This window comes from Neoarius graeffei, chromosome 24 (assembly GCF_027579695.1).
Source record: "Neoarius graeffei isolate fNeoGra1 chromosome 24, fNeoGra1.pri, whole genome shotgun sequence".
Lineage (NCBI taxonomy): Eukaryota > Metazoa > Chordata > Actinopteri > Siluriformes > Ariidae > Neoarius > Neoarius graeffei.
The window spans coordinates 39,835,877-39,853,312 of record NC_083592.1 but is presented as its reverse complement, the minus strand read 5'-3'; the positions used below and the strand labels follow the sequence as shown (position 1 = coordinate 39,853,312).

General features: G+C 39.6%; 1 protein-coding gene across 4 annotated transcripts in view; it reads left to right on the top strand.

Annotated features, from left to right (window-relative positions):
• The window catches only part of slc4a4a (solute carrier family 4 member 4a), a 132,277-nt gene extending 116,836 nt beyond the window's left edge, over positions 1–15,441 (top strand). For 2 of the 4 annotated variants that reach the window (XM_060907225.1, XM_060907223.1), the window contains exons 22-27: positions 1,606–1,674; positions 1,792–1,965; positions 7,229–7,387; positions 10,295–10,388; positions 12,996–13,069; positions 13,872–15,439. In XM_060907225.1, coding sequence (XP_060763208.1) covers positions 1,606–1,674; positions 1,792–1,965; positions 7,229–7,387; positions 10,295–10,388; positions 12,996–13,033 — 534 coding nt within the window. In that variant the 3' untranslated portion in view covers positions 13,034–13,069; positions 13,872–15,439. Of the gene's footprint in view, positions 1–1,605; positions 1,675–1,791; positions 1,966–7,228; positions 7,388–10,294; positions 10,399–12,995; positions 13,070–13,871 lie in introns of those variants that run through there. The other 2 variants (XM_060907222.1, XM_060907221.1) reach the window with 2 other exon arrangements.
• Positions 15,442–17,436: the final 1,995 nt, after the last annotated feature.

Here is a 17,436-nt window from a genome sequence, read left to right as displayed (position 1 = left end):
AAGCTGTCAACACTGGATGATGACCATGACAGTCATACACAGTATACAATGCAGCATATGCACATGCACATTTTGAAAAAAAAACAACGCATGAATTACGATGAATTATGATCTGAGGATGATCTGAGGACCACATATGACCACTTACACGTATTTGGTTCTTACTCACATGAGTAAGATCAGATTTTTACATCCACACAGTCCTGAACAAATCGGATATGTGTCACATTAAGCAGGGATGAGAGTTTTCCACTTTTCGGCGGATTTCCGCTTTTTTTGAGTAAAAATTGACCTTTTCATATTATGCCAAATCCGTTGAGATTTTTTTTTTTCATTTATTGAGGGGGGTTGGGGTATGTTCCTTCGTGATACTCAAGCGTAATTCATTCCAACGACGATGTTACATGTTTACATTTTCGCCATCTTTAGTCTCGCTAAGTCTCGTGGTAGAATACGTGTTATCTACAATGTAATTGGCCAAAACATCGATGGCGAGAGCATGATAGCCAATCATAACAGTTCTTACAAAAGACAGGACTGACGAGCTTTTGTCTTTGGCCAAAAAGCTGAAGAAGAAGTCGAAATGATCAAATGAAAATGAGAAGTGACTGTGAACTATAAATAATTGTATAAAGTGTACATAGACATTATCCCATAAACTTAGCATTCGTTTGATTTAATACATTGAACATGTATATGATAGATAGTCAGTAAATCTGAATTAATGCTGACAGTTTTGAAAACTTAAATATTTCAAAAGACTTTTTGAAGAAATCATATGCAACTAATGAGGACATAGGCAGAAAAGGTCAGTCACCCTAAGAAATTTTATTTAATATATGAACATTTTGATAATTAATAGAACTTAAGTTTAATGTGAATTTAGTTTGTCATTTTTGTTGATCATGAATTATAACCATACCCTTGAATGTAGAATGTGATTTTATTTTTATTTCAAACAATACTCCTATCGATTTGAAACATATTTTCATGTAAATATATAAAAAAGACAACAGATATTTTTTATCTACTACAGCTCAGATTACAGGAAAAGTGGTTTGTAAGGCCTTATTTTTCAAAATTTTCCTGGGGGGGGGTAAGGCCTTTGGCGCCCTCACATACCTTTATCTTGTTTTCTGATTTTTTGATGACCACCCACTCTCATCCCTGCATTAAGACAGAAAATTGAACGTAGATTGGTGTCACTTCAGCCTGGTAAATTAAAGCAACTGTAAGGCATCAAATTACTGGAATGTCTGAGTTAAGTCTGTTACCTGGTACGAACTAAGTGAAAATGCATGTGACTTACTGAAGATGATACTGAAAAGCGAAGGCTAAGGCAGGAACCTGGAGTCTGGGGGAAGGGTTTTGAATTTTGGCTTACTCAGTACACATTTATATTTGCTCATTTGGTTGAAGTGATTTATAATTGAGCTAGAATACAGTTGAGTAGTTGAAGATTAGACATCATGCTGAAGGACCCAATAGGATCTGAACTCACAACCTTCCAGTCAGCAGCCAAAGGCTGTAACCACTGGGCCATCACTTCCTCTTTACAAATGGGTGTAAATAGGCAAAAAAAAATTACTCTGTCCCTTTCTACAGTTCATCCCCATGCCTGTTCTCTATGGAGTCTTCCTCTATATGGGTGTGGCCTCACTCAATGGAGTACAGGTGAGTCAGTTATGCATCCATCCCTCTTCCTGGGATCTCCCACTAGTCATATCTTAATTTTCCTAATAGTTGTCATGACAAATTTTCCATTAATGCTTTATTTTGTTGCTTATTCAGTTCATGGACCGCCTGAAGCTGCTTCTGATGCCTGCCAAGCACCAGCCAGACCTGATCTACCTACGGCATGTGCCACTGCGCAAAGTCCACCTCTTCACCTTCATCCAGATGCTGTGCCTGGCTTTGCTTTGGATCCTGAAGTCCACTGTAGCAGCTATCATCTTCCCTGTAATGGTGAGTTCGTGGTTCAGAGTTTTCACTGCATGGTTCAGAATGGCACGAAACTTTAGAGGTGATTTTCAATGCAAAATTTGACTGAGGATTGAGAGAAGGAATGGTTTCCAACAATAGTGTAGACTGAGGCTCGTTTGGGTTTGGGAATGTTACTGTTAGTATTTATTTCCATAAATGTCTTCCAAAAAGTTGCAAAGTGCAAGAGATAGATTTGCAAGAGCTAATTTATATGTAGCCTTAGAGGCATGCGCAAATGTGATAGTTATGCTCTGTTACAACCGTGTCTTTCCATCGCCATTCTTAATGGTTACTGAAAGAAAATCTAGTAGTGGTAAAGCAATGTAATTTGTGAATTTTCTCAAAGATTATAGCATCTAAACACTCTCATTAATTACTGTATAGTCCAGTGGCATTGACTTCCAATACCACTGAAAATGCTGACTTTGAATTGTATCACTAGACTCGTTGCAGTTTGCTTAACAGTCCCTGGTCAGTGTAGAAGATGCCATTGTTTTTCTCCTTCATTTTGCTTTGTATTCATCTTCATGAACTTGTCAATATAGCACTTCATTATATGAGTTATATATTTTCTAATTTGACAAGTTTAATTGACTTGCATATTAATTGCTTGGGAATAAGCTCACGACATTGCATGTGGATGCTTCCTTAGAGTCCTCAATTATGGACAATTTGACTTCCTTTTGACTACAATTTGACTTTGTATCATTGCTTCTGGGTACCTTCCTGTGCATGTGTGTGTACAATAGTGTTGTAGAAAGCTTTGTTGAATCTTGAGCATACATTTTTGAAAGCAGAACATTCTGTTCTACCTGAGTATACCTGTAAGATAAAGGCAGTTGTTGCAAGCAAGATAAACAAGATTAGTTCGATGTGTACTGGGTGTGGAAGCTGATTCTCTGGTGGAAACTGCACCTAAAATCACCACTGAGCACATTCAGGGCCTAGACACTACCTACATAACAATAATCTGTTTGGAATGGTTGCACTAAAGACACCCATTCCAGATGTCTCCTGACCAGATATAATTGGAACCGCAATTAAATTGAGACAAGAATTAAAAACATGTTTGACAAGAAAAGGGGACCACCAACAAGGAAAAGCATCTGATGCCAACTGTAAAATATGGTTGAGGATTATTGACACTTTGGGGCTGTTTCGCAGCTAGTGCTCCAGAGGATCATGAATTCTGCTAAATACCAGGATATTGTAGCTCAAAACCTTGTTGCCTCTGCCAGGAGGTGAAGACCTGGCCTTAGATCAATTTAACCAAGAACTGTGTCTGCATTTTAATTGATCTAAAGCCAATATTGCTATAAATTAATGTAAAAGTAGAGAAGGAGTACTTTACTGTGTGCACAGTGTGCATAGCCATGTCGATTTGATGCCACCCCATGAATGGGGAAGGAACTGGGAGTTGAGAAGACGAAACCGAGATGACAAGTTGGAGTTGAAAGTTGAGGGGGGCATACTCAGTAGTTTTTCCTGGTTGTAGGTGGGAAATAAAAGTTGCAACCTCACCTTAAACGCAACATAATAATAATAATAATAATAATAATAATAATGGGTGGTGAAGTGGTTAGCACTGTCGCCTCACAGCAAGAAGGTTCTGGGTTCGAGCCTAGTGGCTAAAGGGGGCCTTTCTGTGTGGAGTTTGCATGTTCTCCCTGTGTCTGCGAGGGTTTCCTCTGGGTGCTCCGGTTTCCCCCACAGTCCAAAGACATACAGGTTAGGGTAATTGGTGGCAAATTGACCGTAGGTGTGAATGTGAGTGTGAATGGTTGTTTGTCTCTGTGTGTCAGCGCTGTGATGATCTGGCGACTTGTCCAGGCTGTACCCCGCCTTTCGCCCGTAGTCAGCTGGGATAGGCTCCAGCTTACCTGCGACCCTGCACAGGATAAGCAGCTACGAATAATGGATGGATGGATGATAATGGATGGATAATAATACTCAATGCAGTGATGCTCTGCTAGTGTTTAGCAAAATAATGCACCATTTAAAATAATGTACTTTAACTCCTGGGTGTTCACGTCAGTGAGGACCTCACATGGACACTTAACACCAGCTGGTTAGGAAGGCTCAACAGTGGCTGTACTTTCTGAGGAGGCTGAGGAAGTTTGGTGTGTCACCCAAGATCCTCAGCAACTTCTACAGCTGCGTGATTGAGAGGATCCTGACCAACTGCATCACTGTGTGGTACGGCAACACTACAGCAATGGACCGCAAACGCCTGCAGAGGGTGGTGAAGACTGCTGAGAGGATCACCAAAACCCCACTGCCCTCTCTGCAGAGCATCTACCACCACAGAGTCCACAGGAGAGCTGCCTCAGTCCTCAAAGACCCCACCCACCCCCAGCACGGACTGTTCACACTCCTACCCTCAGGCCGGAGATACAGAAGTCTGAATTATAAGATTGTCAGACTAAAGAACTCTTTCTTTCCCACCGCCATCAGACTCCTGAACAGCTGACAGGAGTCTATAACCATGGATTACCTCCCTGTAAACCGTCCTTGATTGTTTACATCTGTTTATATTTGTTTGCACATTACTGCCATTTTGCTGCTGTTTCCTTGACTGTTTACATCTGATTACATTGTTTGCACATTCGCACATTACTGCCCTTCTGCTGCTACATCTGCACTGTAAACCCGAATAAGTTGAGTTTACTTAAAAAAATTGAGGAAAGTGGTTGCCTTAAAAAAAAAAAGTAATTATTAATGATTGAATTGAGTACCTTAAACTTACCAGAAGATTGTAGGTTTAAGGTACTCAATTCAATCATTAATAATTACTTATTTTTTTTAAGGCAACCACTTTCCTCAATTTTTTTAAGTAAACTCAACTTATTCGGGTTTACAGTGTGATCATTGCCTTATTTTTGTATTACACTATCTATTTTGCACAAGATTTAACCTTTATTTTGTACAAGGGCGCAGATGGCAGTGGGGACAGGGGGGACATGTCCCCCCCAGATTTATAGTGACCCCTATCTGTCTCCCCCCACCCACCGTCCCTACGTAAGGCGCCAAACATAGGTAGAAAAAGTGAGGATTAATGTTCCGTTAGTTAGGCTAACTTACATTGCAGCACAAAGTTGAAATGGCAGCAGCAGTAGCCTTGTCTGTGATCAATCCACATTACACCGATTCAAGAAGGGGAAAGGCTGGAGCAGATCCTTGCAGAGTTGGGAAAGCAAGGTGTTCAATTTTCCACGTAATTCTCGGTTAATAACACTGCACAGCTCATCCATTTGATAGCAACGGTGTTTCTGCTACGACTAATGGTGCGTTCAGTTGTACTCGTAAGTTGGAAGTTTGAAGTCGGAAAAGCATTGAAATCTAGCATCTACCAGCATAAACGTTGGGGTTTTCGTTTCATTTCATTAACTGTCCGTTTTTTTTCGAATTCCATGTTCCATGATGTCCCAGTTTTTAAACTGGGAAGCGGTGGAGAGATGTTTTTGGGACCTATTGAGTCTGCTTCTAGACGGTAAATTTGTTTGGCTGCAGAGGGACATTTTTTTTTCTATCAATTTTGTTTATTGGAAAAAATACTTTTTATTTTTATGAATCTGTTGTTCAAGTGTTTATACTTCTGTTTTCATACACATTTTATGTTTCTAATCATTTACATGAAGGCACGAGTGTGAATCATCTCATCTCATCTCATTATCTCAAGCCGCTTTATCCTTCTACAGGGTCGCAGGCAAGCTGGAGCCTATCCCAGCTGACTACGGGCGAAAGGCGGGGTACACCCTGGACAAGTCGCCAGGTCATCACAGGGCTGACACATAGACACAGACAACCATTCACACTCACATTCACACCTACGGTCAATTTAGAGTCACCAGTTAACCTAACCTGCATGTCTTTGGACTGTGGGGGAAACCGGAGCACCCGGAGGAAACCCACACGGACACGGGGAGAACATGCAAACTCCACACAGAAAGGCCCTCGCCGGCCCCGGGGCTCGAACCCAGGACCTTCTTGCTGTGAGGCCACTACACCACCGTGCCGCCCGAGTGTGAATCATTTCAATTTTATTTTGTTATTAATTTTTGGACATTTCCCTTTTTGTTAGAAGTTACAGTTAAAGTTTCTGTGATGAGATTCTTCATCCTGCTGAGATCAGCAAATGTTTAAATAAAACATGCAGAAGACATGAAGTTTTGGAGCGTGATTAACATACCAGACAAATAACAATTTGATCATGTATGGCTAGTGTTGACTAGCCTGGGAAATCCCATGCTGCTTTGCACAATCATTCCGATCTGAAAAGACAGCATGGAAACTATGGTCTAAAGGCTCGCCTGAGTTAGGGAGCCAATCAGAGAGTGGGGAGGGGTGGAAAGACGGTGACGCGTACTACTCGACAAACGGAAGCTTGTAGTTTATTTGGGACTGTTTACGGATCACATTTAACATGGCGGCGAGCGATACGAACCAAACTTTCGATCAAGCTTTAGACACTGTTCTGAATAGTTTAGAGCGAAAGTTTGTTTTAAAAAAAGAACAGCGTTTGGCGTTACAGTCTTTCTTCGCCTCTTCGTCTTCTTCGTCGCTCTAACTATGTCACCGGGTACAACTGCCATGATTGGCCATGGACTACGTATACGCCAAATGATAGACATTCGCAACGTCCAATAAACGGCCGTTGACAATCGTAAACCACACCTCCCCTACGAGAAATTCAATAGGCGGATTCCAGACCATATTTCACTTGTGATATGGTCTGGTGTTAACCAGACTAAGTGTTGACCAGGTAGGCCTTCGTCTACCAGTGTTCATTCAGTTAGAAAACTCACAATTCTAGTGTATATTGAAGCTTCAGTGTATATATATATATATGCATTTACACAAAATGGAATCATTTGCTGACAGCTCAGTCCCCCCAGTTCAAAAATCCTGTCTGCGCCCCTGATTTTGTACTACACAGGGTGTTTTTGTTTTTGTTGCTTTTGCTTTTCTTTGCTTTTATTTCTGCACTATATTGCCTTACTTTGTATTACTTCTTCCGCCTATTTATTTATTTGTATTTGGCATTCATGGTGGACAGCAAACTAAGAATTTCATTGTGCAAGTGGACATGTCCTTACTGTGCATATGACAATAAACACTTTGAATTTGAACTTTGAACTTTAAAAAACAGAAAATCATGCTTTAATGATATTTTAAGCCACTAATTCTCGAGGTGACTGTATGGATTGAAAGGAATGATGTGTGTCTGTGCACTGTGATTGGCCAGATCCTGGCTTTGGTGGCTGTGAGGAAGGCTATGGACTACGTCTTCTCTCAGCATGACCTCAGCTTCCTGGATGATGTTATACCAGAGAAGGACAAAAAGAAGAAGGAAGATGAGAAGAAAAAGAAGACAAGTGAAAGCATGGACAGTGACGTAGATGAGGTAATATTATTCCTCTTATTAGTGTTCTTTAATATTATTATCATCGTGTTGTTATGTATTGTTACATACTGTACATTGAAAGCATTGACATGTAGGCGGAGTCATTATTCACGGTTTAAATAGACTAGTGGCAGTTCAGGTTTCAGGGGTTTTACACATCCTGTATGTACTGTAAGTACACTGTATCACAGAGGCATTCTCTACGTCTCGTCAGTTGATTTATCTGTCTCTTCTGATTTAGTGACTTTCATCACAGCTTTGGAGAGAAGCACCAGAAATTATTTTTAGCCCGCACAACTCAGATGAATAGTCATTCTCAGCAATACATTTCTTCATACTTTGAAGTGTACTGTATATACAATACAATTCTATCCGTATTCACTGGATATGAGCAATCACACACTCTGATTGGTTACTCTATTACAAGGTTATCAGCTCATATACCGTGAATAGAGAAAAACAAAATGGCGGAGCATGTTGCTGAACCAACCGAGGACGAAATAAAAACTCTACTCAAAAACAAAACCCCAAAAAATGCAAAAAAGCAACAAAATATGGAATAAAAGCATTTGATGGTAAGAACGTATCTTTTTAAAAATGTTTCAATAATTATTATTATGGCGGTGGCACGGTGGTGTAGTGGTTAGTGCTGTCGCCTCACAGCAAGAAGGTCTGGGTTCGAGCCCCGTGGCCGGCGAGGGCCTTTCTGTGCGGAGTTTGCATGTTCTCCCCGTGTCTGCGTGGGTTTCCTCCGGGTGCTCCGGTTTCCCCCACAGTCCAAAGACATGCAGGTTAGGTTAACTGGTGACTCTAAATTGACCGTAGGTGTGAATGTGAGTGTGAATGGTTGTCTGTGTCTATGTGTCAGCCCTGTGATGACCTGGCGACTTGTCCAGGGTGTACCCCGCCTTTCGCCTGTAGTCAGCTGGGATAGGCTCCAGCTTGCCTGTGACCCTGTAGAACAGGATAAAGCGGCTAGAGATAATGAGATGAGAATGAGTATTATTATGGCATTTTTCACAAATTGCTACTGTCATTTCGCCGGTTTGTTTACATTCTAAGCAGAAATTATTTTGTCTGACGATTTGTATAAATATTTTATTTATCGAATTTGCAAAAAAAAAATCCAGTTAATGTGGATATAATAAAACAGTTATTCCACTCAATCTTGTCGTACATGGCTTATAGCCAACTCAGTGTTACATACCTCGTCGGCTTTCAGCTCATGTACGACTCGATTCTGTGGAATAACTCTTAACTATTCGTATTACTTTCAATTTGACCTTTAAACACCCAAACTTGTGTTCCTTCGTCTTGTAACTACATATTATTTGATTTTAGTTTCAGTGTAGTTACTGAATAAATCTGAAAAGCTGATTGGTCAGAAGCTGTTGATTAATTTTCTATAATAGGATCTCTGACCATAATGCCAGCTGCTAGCTAAATCACACGTTTATATTAATACACTCGTTCTAATAGAGTATGTTATTGTTTCTATAGTAACAGCTCATTCAGAGGGATTTGAATGGCGGATAGTCCACACAATCTAAGTCTAACAATAAACAGATTAAAAATGTGCTAATATTTCTCATCTCATCTCATCTCATTATCTCTAGCCGCTTTATCCTTCTACAGGGTCGCAGGCAAGCTGGAGCCTATCCCAGCTGACTACGGGCGAAAGGCGGGGTACACCCTGGACAAGTCGCCAGGTCATCACAGGGCTGACACATAGACACAGACAACCATTCACACCTACGGTCAATTTAGAGTCACCAGTTAACCTAACCTGCATGTCTTTGGACTGTGGGGGAAACCGGAGCACCCGGAGGAAACCCACGCAGACACGGGGAGAACATGCAAACTCCACACAGAAAGGCCCTCGCCGGCCCCGGGGCTCGAACCCAGGACCTTCTTGCTGTGAGGCAACAGCGCTAACCACTACACCACCGTGCCGCCCCGTGCTAATATTTATCAAAGAAAAAAAGTCTAGTCATTGATATGGTAAAGGTTTATGTAAGAAGATGTTTATGTACACTACCGTTCAAAAGTTTGGGGTCACCCAGACAATTTTGTGTTTTCCATGAAAAGTCACACTTTTATTTACCACCATAAGTTGTAAAATGAATAGAAAATATAGTCAAGACATTTTTTGGCCATTTTGAGCATTTAATCGACCCCACAAATGTGACGCTCCAGAAACTCAATCTGCTCAAAGGAAGGTCAGTTTTATAGCTTCTCTAAAGAGCTCAACTGTTTTCAGCTGTGCTAACATGATTGTACAAGGGTTTTCTAATCATCCATTAGCCTTCTGAGGCAATGAGCAAACACATTGTACCATTAGAACACTGGAGTGAGAGTTGCTGGAAATGGGCCTCTATACACCTATGGAGATATTGCACCAAACCCAGACATTTGCAGCTAGAATAGTCATTTACCACATTAGCAATGTATAGAGTGTATTTCTGATTAGTTTAAAGTGATCTTCATTGAAAAGAACAGTGCTTTTCTTTCAAAAATAAGGACATTTCAAAGTGACCCCAAACTTTTGAACGGTAGTGTAGTATTTATGGAAGGGGTCCTGAATGTTTGGAAAGTCCATAAGACCGAAGCCTTTGCGTTTTGCTTTTTGGACATTCCACAACATTCAATGTAATGTAATATAGGTGGATAAAGAGTATGTGCCATTCTTTAACAGATAAAAAATGTAATATTAAATAAAATTGCTGTGGTATAAATGGAATAAAACACTTTGGGATGTGTTTCACATATCACACGATCCCATTGTTGATTATTTTCCCATAACACCATGGGCCCATTGTGTTTTATTCCATACTTCACATGTTTTAAAGGCATCCCTGGTAAATTCCCTCCCCTAACTACTCAGTGAACCCCTTTTCCTTCCTGCAGTCTGATTACCCATTCAATGAGAATGTGCCCAGCATTAAAATCCCCATGGATATGATGGAGCAGGAGCCTTTTTTAGGGGATAAGTCCTCTGAGAGTGAGTAGAAGTAAGAGCTTCTCAGCTAATCGACAGCTTCTTTAACATTCAAAGGTTCCTTCTTGTGATTTCAGTGCATGCTGTTACTAACATCTTGTCTCTTATCAGCAATAATCATCATCATAATGTTTTCATTACAAGCTCAGTCGCAGATTTGCTTTGTTTTTATCTGCTTTCTCTCTTGAATTACTGGTTCTGTTCCAGTTGCATGCTTTTTCTTTTGAAAATTGAAATGTTTCTCATGTTTTGGGTGCGTGGCAACATGAGTAGGTTTGATTTTGCTGAACACTTTGGAGACTGAATGAATTAATCTTTTTTTCTTTGGATGGTGGTGGAATGTGGGTGAGAGATAATGGATGCAGAATTATGCTTAATTAAATGGCTCCAAGTTGATATGCATGTATGAACTACCGGAAAGATTTTACAGTTCTGTGCAAAAGTCTTAGGCACATGGAAAGAAATGCTGTCGACCAAAAATGGCTTAAAAATAATGAAATTAAATGTTTCAACATTAAAAAAAATACTATAAACAACAGTAAATAAAATAAATAATGGTCCCTGTCATTATTATGATGATGGGAGACCCTTGGATGCCCTCAGTCGTTGTCTTTCGGCTGCCTTCATCTGGAGGCGGGCCTCGCAGAGCTCCTTTCCTGATGAGAGAACGGCTCGCCAGGCACAGCGGTTCAGTGCAACCTGGTACCAGTCAGCATTTATGCCGAAGAGCTGCAGGTCCTCCTTGGCACAGTCTTTCCAATGCCTACGTGGACGACCCTTATCGTGTTCACCAAACAGCAGTTGCTTTGGTGTTCTAGAGTCATCCATTCGTGCCACATGGCCAAGCCAGCGTAGTCTGTTGTTTCGAAGCATGGTCTCAGTGGTAATAGAATCGGCGCAGTGGAGGACCTCAGCATTGGTCTTGCGCTGCCACCACTTGATATTCATTATCTGTCAGAGCGATCTCTGGTGGAAAACTTCCAGATGGCAGATGCGGTGGACTAAGGTCGGCCACGTTTCGGAACCATAGAGGAGAGATGGTAGGACTATCGACTATCAATGGTAGGACTATAAACAGCAGTAAGCCATAATAAATGAAACAAAGTCAATATTTGGTGTGAGACAACCCTTTGCTTTAAAAAAATAGTAGTCTCAGGTAAAATGAGTGCAGTTTTATAAGGAAATGTAAGGAGCTGTAGATTTTACTGAGCATCTTGCAGAACCAGCCACAGTTCTTCTGGACACTTTGACTGTCACACTTGCTTCTTAATTTTGCACCAAAACCCAGTAGCCTTCATTATATTTTCTTTTTTAATCTCTCTTATGTAATATGCTGCTCAGATGCAAACATAATTTTTTTTTGTAACATTTAATTTTTTGCTGGAAAACGAATATTTGGAACTCTAAAATGTTTTTGTCCTGACTCGATAATGTAGAAGTCAGAAAATAGAAATCTATAACAAAGTTTGTATGAAAAAAAAGGGTGCCTAAGACTTTTGCACAGTAATGTATATTTGATATTTGTTGCTTATACTGTATGTAACTAACCAGTGACACTTTGTGCATGCTTGACTTTAGCACGCGTGAATTTCCATTGTATCTAATCTGCTGAATAGGCATATAACAATATATCATGCCATAAATCGCGATACGAATTTATGATGATTTGAAGTGATGAAATAAAATATTAAATGCAATTATTATCAGTTTTCATAATCTCTTAGTTTTTCCTTGCTGTAATTATGCTGTTTACACAGCAGAGGGCGCAGTAAAGTAAAATAGCAGGAATGCATGTGACTTCACCAAAGGCGGAAGTAACGCAGCTCTAATGTCGCAAAAACACACAAAAAACAGATTTAGTATGAGAAAGAGCTGTTGTGTGATTGACTGTACACATAGATTTAACAAGAAATTAGAGCTCTCTTTTTACAGACTGCTGAAAGCTAAAGAAAAGAGAACAAATTGAGGTAGTACAAATGTTCATAAAAGTTTATAAAGAAAAGGCCTATGAGTTTTTAACTTTTTAATTTTTTAATAAAAGGAATATTTTAATTAATAGGCTATTATGTTTTACTCCAACCTTTACAAATATGGATAAATAATTATGATTGGTTATTAAGAAAATGAGATAAAAGTGTTTTTTTTTTAAATTTATTTAACAAAAGGAATATTTAATAGAAAGGTTTTAAAACTTTTCACTGCACAAAATTCTTGGACATACCCAAGCTGTCAACTCCTTCAGGAGCCTTCATCAGGGATGGGAATGAGGTCACTTCCCATCCCTGATGAAGGCTCCTGAAGGAGTTGCAAGCTTGGGTATGTCCAAGAATTTTGTGCAGTAAAAAGTTTTAAAACCTTCCTATGGAACTGGTCACTGTATAGATGAAAATCTTCAAAGGGATATTTAAGTTGATAAAGAATAGGAAAATAAATATTGCATAAAATGCTTTTTTTTTTCAAAAATATCATGAATCGAATCGTGACTTGGGTGAATCGTTACATGCCTACTGCTGATGTACAGTAATATGTACACTTGTATGCCATGTTCATGCTCTGCTGCATGTGTTTGGGAGTTTTTGTAACCACGCTCACTTTTTTTTTTCCCTACAGGAGAAAAGTCATTCCTTGACCGATACTCGTCGTGTTAATAGAAGGCGCTATTATGAGGACAGTCCAATATCAAGGTGAGTCGGAAGGTGTTTGCGGTCAGAGAAGAGTAGAACATCTGTGTCCATGTGTAGGGGAAGATCTGTTTGAATATTAATTTAAATTTGTGGTTGCGGGTCTAGGTGTGAGTGTCGGAGTGTGTGTGTGTGTGTGTGTGTGTGTGTGTGCTTATCACATGGTTCTAGCAGTAATGAGTCATGCATGACCAGTGGGCTTCCAGGTAGCCTGAGCCAGGCTGAATGAGGGAGGTTAGGAGGTGAGGAGCAAAGGACTGTGTGTAGGTGTGATGGATATGCCGAGAATAGTTCAAGGCTACGGGCGGCACGGTGGTGTGGTGGTTAGTGCTGTCGCCTCACAGCAAGAAGGTCCGGGTTCGAGCCCCATGGCCGACAAGGGCCTTTCTGTGTGGAGTTTGCATGTTCTCCCCGTGTCCACGTGGGTTTCCTCCGGGTGCTCCAGTTTCCCCCACAGTCCAAAGACATGCAGGTTAGGTTAACTGGTGACTCTAAATTGACCGTAGGTGTGAATGTGAGTGTGAATGGTTGTCTGTGTCTATGTGTCAGCCCTGTGATGACCTGGCGACTTGTCCAGGGTGTACCCCGCCTTTCGCCCGTAGTCAGCTGGGATAGGCTCCAGCGTGCCTGCGACCTTGTAGAAGGATAAAGCGGCTAGAGATAATGAGATGAGTTCAAGGCCACAGTTTAAGACAGTAGACTTATACATATATATAAAGTAAAGAGTAATGAGAGGCTATAAAGTGAGTTGCTTATTGATTTGGATGCCCTAATAAAATCATATGAATTTACTTTTTTTTTTCAGTCCAGAGAGAATACCACTAAATGTGCCTCAAATTCAAATAGACTACGGTTTAGACAATGAAGACAGTGACTACTTCTGGAGGAGTCAAGGGTCCGAGGCGTAATTATAGCTCCTCCTTCTGTCAGCCTATTTAGCCAATAATAACAAACCTAAAAAATGATGAATCGACTTGAATGGAAAGCCGTCTGATCAAGGGAATTTTTGAAAGGTATTTCCGTCTGCCTGACTGTCTGGATACATTCCACTCCAGAGCACAGCGTCTGGACTCTCGTCTTCATGGATGCCATTTTAAACCATCATCTTGTTTCACACAATAAAGTTCACTCACTGCTTACTTCTTAAGAACACTGGCTGACATAATAATTCATGCTACTATGCAATTCATATACAGTACAAGTCATTCTTGTGTTGATCAACTGAAAATGCTGTACATGGTTTATGACCACACGTGGAGAGAAAACACTCCTCCGGTTAATTATTTTTTTCTTTTCTTTTGTATAAGGAATTACCATTTTCCTGTAGCAGGAAAATTAATGTTTTGATTTATTTTTTATTTTGTAGCTCTACCTCTATAGACGGAAGGAATTGTGTAAGAAAAAAATACAGAAAAAAAAGCATTGCGGTGTTGATTTGTTTATTTTCTCAGCATGAGTTTTAATACTAATATCCTGCCTATTGTACCTTCTGAACACAACACTGAAGAAAATAATTACACTGTATTATTATAATGGAGAAGAATATTACCTGTGTGGTGTTTTAACCTTTAAACGTGTTGATTTCTTGTTATCTCTACGTATGATCTTCCTTTTAATACAGTATTATGGTATATTTTTATCCCTTTAAGCATGATTAAATAATTTCAAAGTACAGGTTTATGCAAAAAAAGATCAAAGCTAATCAATTAATAACCAAATATTAGTCGAAATTGCTTCCTTATTTATACATTGCACTATGGTTGTATTACTCTGCAACCACATCTGATTATTCAGCCGAATGACTTTCTAAAGTGACTTAATGAAGAATCACAATAATGCATGAAACAGTCAATGCAAACACTTTCTGTGAAGTTCATATTTATAATGAACTATAAACACATTTATATGATGTTGTAGTGCATTCATAAGGCATTATATGCAATGTTATAAATGCTTATAACAATGTGTTTCACTGTATCCCTATCTTTACTGATACTGAAACTTTGACTATTTAACAGTTTTTCCACGAAATCGAGTCGTACATGAGCTGATAGCCGACAATGCGTGTAGTGCCGAGCCATGTACGACGAGATTGAGTGGAATAACTGTTTTATTCTATCCACATTCACTGGATTTTGAGAAACAGAGCATTTTTATTTTTACTTTTTGCAAATTCGATAAATAAAAACTTTGTACAAAATGTCTGACAAAATAATTTCCGCTTAGAATGTAAACAAGCTGGCGAAAGGACAGGAGCAATTTGTGAAAAATGCGATAATAATAATTCTTGAAAAATAAAAAAAACCCTGATACATTCTAACCATTAAATATTTTATTGCATATTTTGTTGCTTTTTGGGGGGGGGGATTTTTTTGGGTTTTCTTCTTCTTCTTTAGGGTTTCTTTGGCAGTTGGGAAACCAACTTAAAGGTGCATTACTGCCACCGACTGGGCTGGAGCATAGAACAGGAGATACTGGGGGGGGGGGGGGGAGCTGTATTCTTTTAGCTGTTTCTGTTTCTTTTAAATACTTGATAACAATTTTGGGGGTTTTGTTTTCGAGTAGAGTTTTTATTTCGTCCTCGGTTGGTTTAGCAACACGTTCCACCATTTTGTTTTTCCTTACTCACGGTAGCCAATCAGAGTGCGAGATTGCTCATATCCAGTGAATGTGGATAGGATAAAAGCAAGTATCGATACCGATTTGATTTTTTTTCTTTCAAAAAATACGAAGCTTTAAGCTGATTTTTTTAAAAAATTGATGCTTTAAAAAAGTACCGGAAAAAAGCACATAATAAAACTTTCACGCAACAATGGCACATTGTAAATAGAGTAAATTAGAAAGTAGCAATATACGGTAATAATAATCGGTCCAAACAAAAATGCAGTCAAGTCTCTTTGTAAACACATATAAACGTTTCCAGTTGCAATAAACAAAAACAAACAAACAAAAACTTTTCCAGTTCCAATCATTTCCATTTGTTTATTTGATATTAATGCATTATAGGCATTGCTATAAACAATAATCTCATTTCATAAACAATTATAACAATGGGCGGCACGGTGGTGTAGTGGTTAGCGCTGTCGCCTCACAGCAAGAAGGTCCGGGTTCAAGCCCCGTGGCTGGCGAGGGCCTTTCTGTGCGGAGTTTGCATGTTCTCCCCATGTCCGCGTGGGTTTCCTCCGGGTGCTCCGGTTTCCCCCACAGTCCAAAGACATGCAGGTTAGGTTAACTGGTGACTCTAAATTGACTGTAGGTGTGAATGTGAGTGTGAATAGTTGTCTGTGTCTATGTATCAGCCCTGTGATGACCTGGCGACTTGTCCAGGGTGTACCCCACCTTTCGCCCGTAGTCAGCTGGGATAGGCTCCAGCTTGCCTGCGACCCTGTAGAACAGGATAAAGCGGCTACGGATAATAAGATGATGAGATGAGATGAATTATAACAATATGCATATTGCTTATGGATGCATTATAGCATGTTGTGAATATATTCATACACCATTATATATATGACCTTTACAGAAAGGCTTACCTTCTCTGAAACCTGTATTCATAAAGCATTATGTCAGTCCTTAGATGTAATTATTTGCCTCTGTAAGCTTTTATTTATTTATTTATTTTTAACCTAACATACCCTGTCATGTAGCTTACAATAAATCAATTCTCTTCGTAACCCACACTGTAAAAAATGTAACTTGCAAAATTGTTGAGTGAAAAAAGGATTCTAAGTTGAATGAACAAATTTCCCTTCTAATTGTTCAAGTAACTAAAAAAAAAAATAGTTGAGATGCCTTTCCTTTGCCACAAGTTCATAGGAATTGGAAAATTAAGTTAAGTGAACTTATATATTCAAGTGCTGATTGACGCCCCTTAACCAATGCCACTGACTGCGCATGCGCACTTCACAAGTTCGAAAGTTTCAACGGTCAGGTGGAGTGAGAAGTCCGTGGAAACTGACACGAGACGTTGTATAGGAGTCTAGACTAAGCTTTCCTCAACAGAGGCCAGGGAATTCCCTCCTTGTATGTCGGTATTTGTTTCTGTTTGTGTAATAATAGGCAAAGTGAAGTAGAACTTAAGTGTTGAGAGGTTTGTGGTAACTAAAAAATGTAATGCACACTAAATCATTGTAAAAAAAAAAAATAGTCAAGCCAACTTAAAAATGTAACGCAACCTGCTGCCAAAGGATTTTGAGTAAATTCAACTTAGAACCATGATGTGCCAACTTGCTCTTCTAAGTTAATTGGCATTATTATTTCAATTTATTTCAACTAAACAATTTGTTGGACTGAACTTCTAAAGGGGGCGGCACGGTGGTGTAGTGGTTAGCGCCGTCGCCTCACAGCAAGAAGGTCCGGGTTTGAGCCCC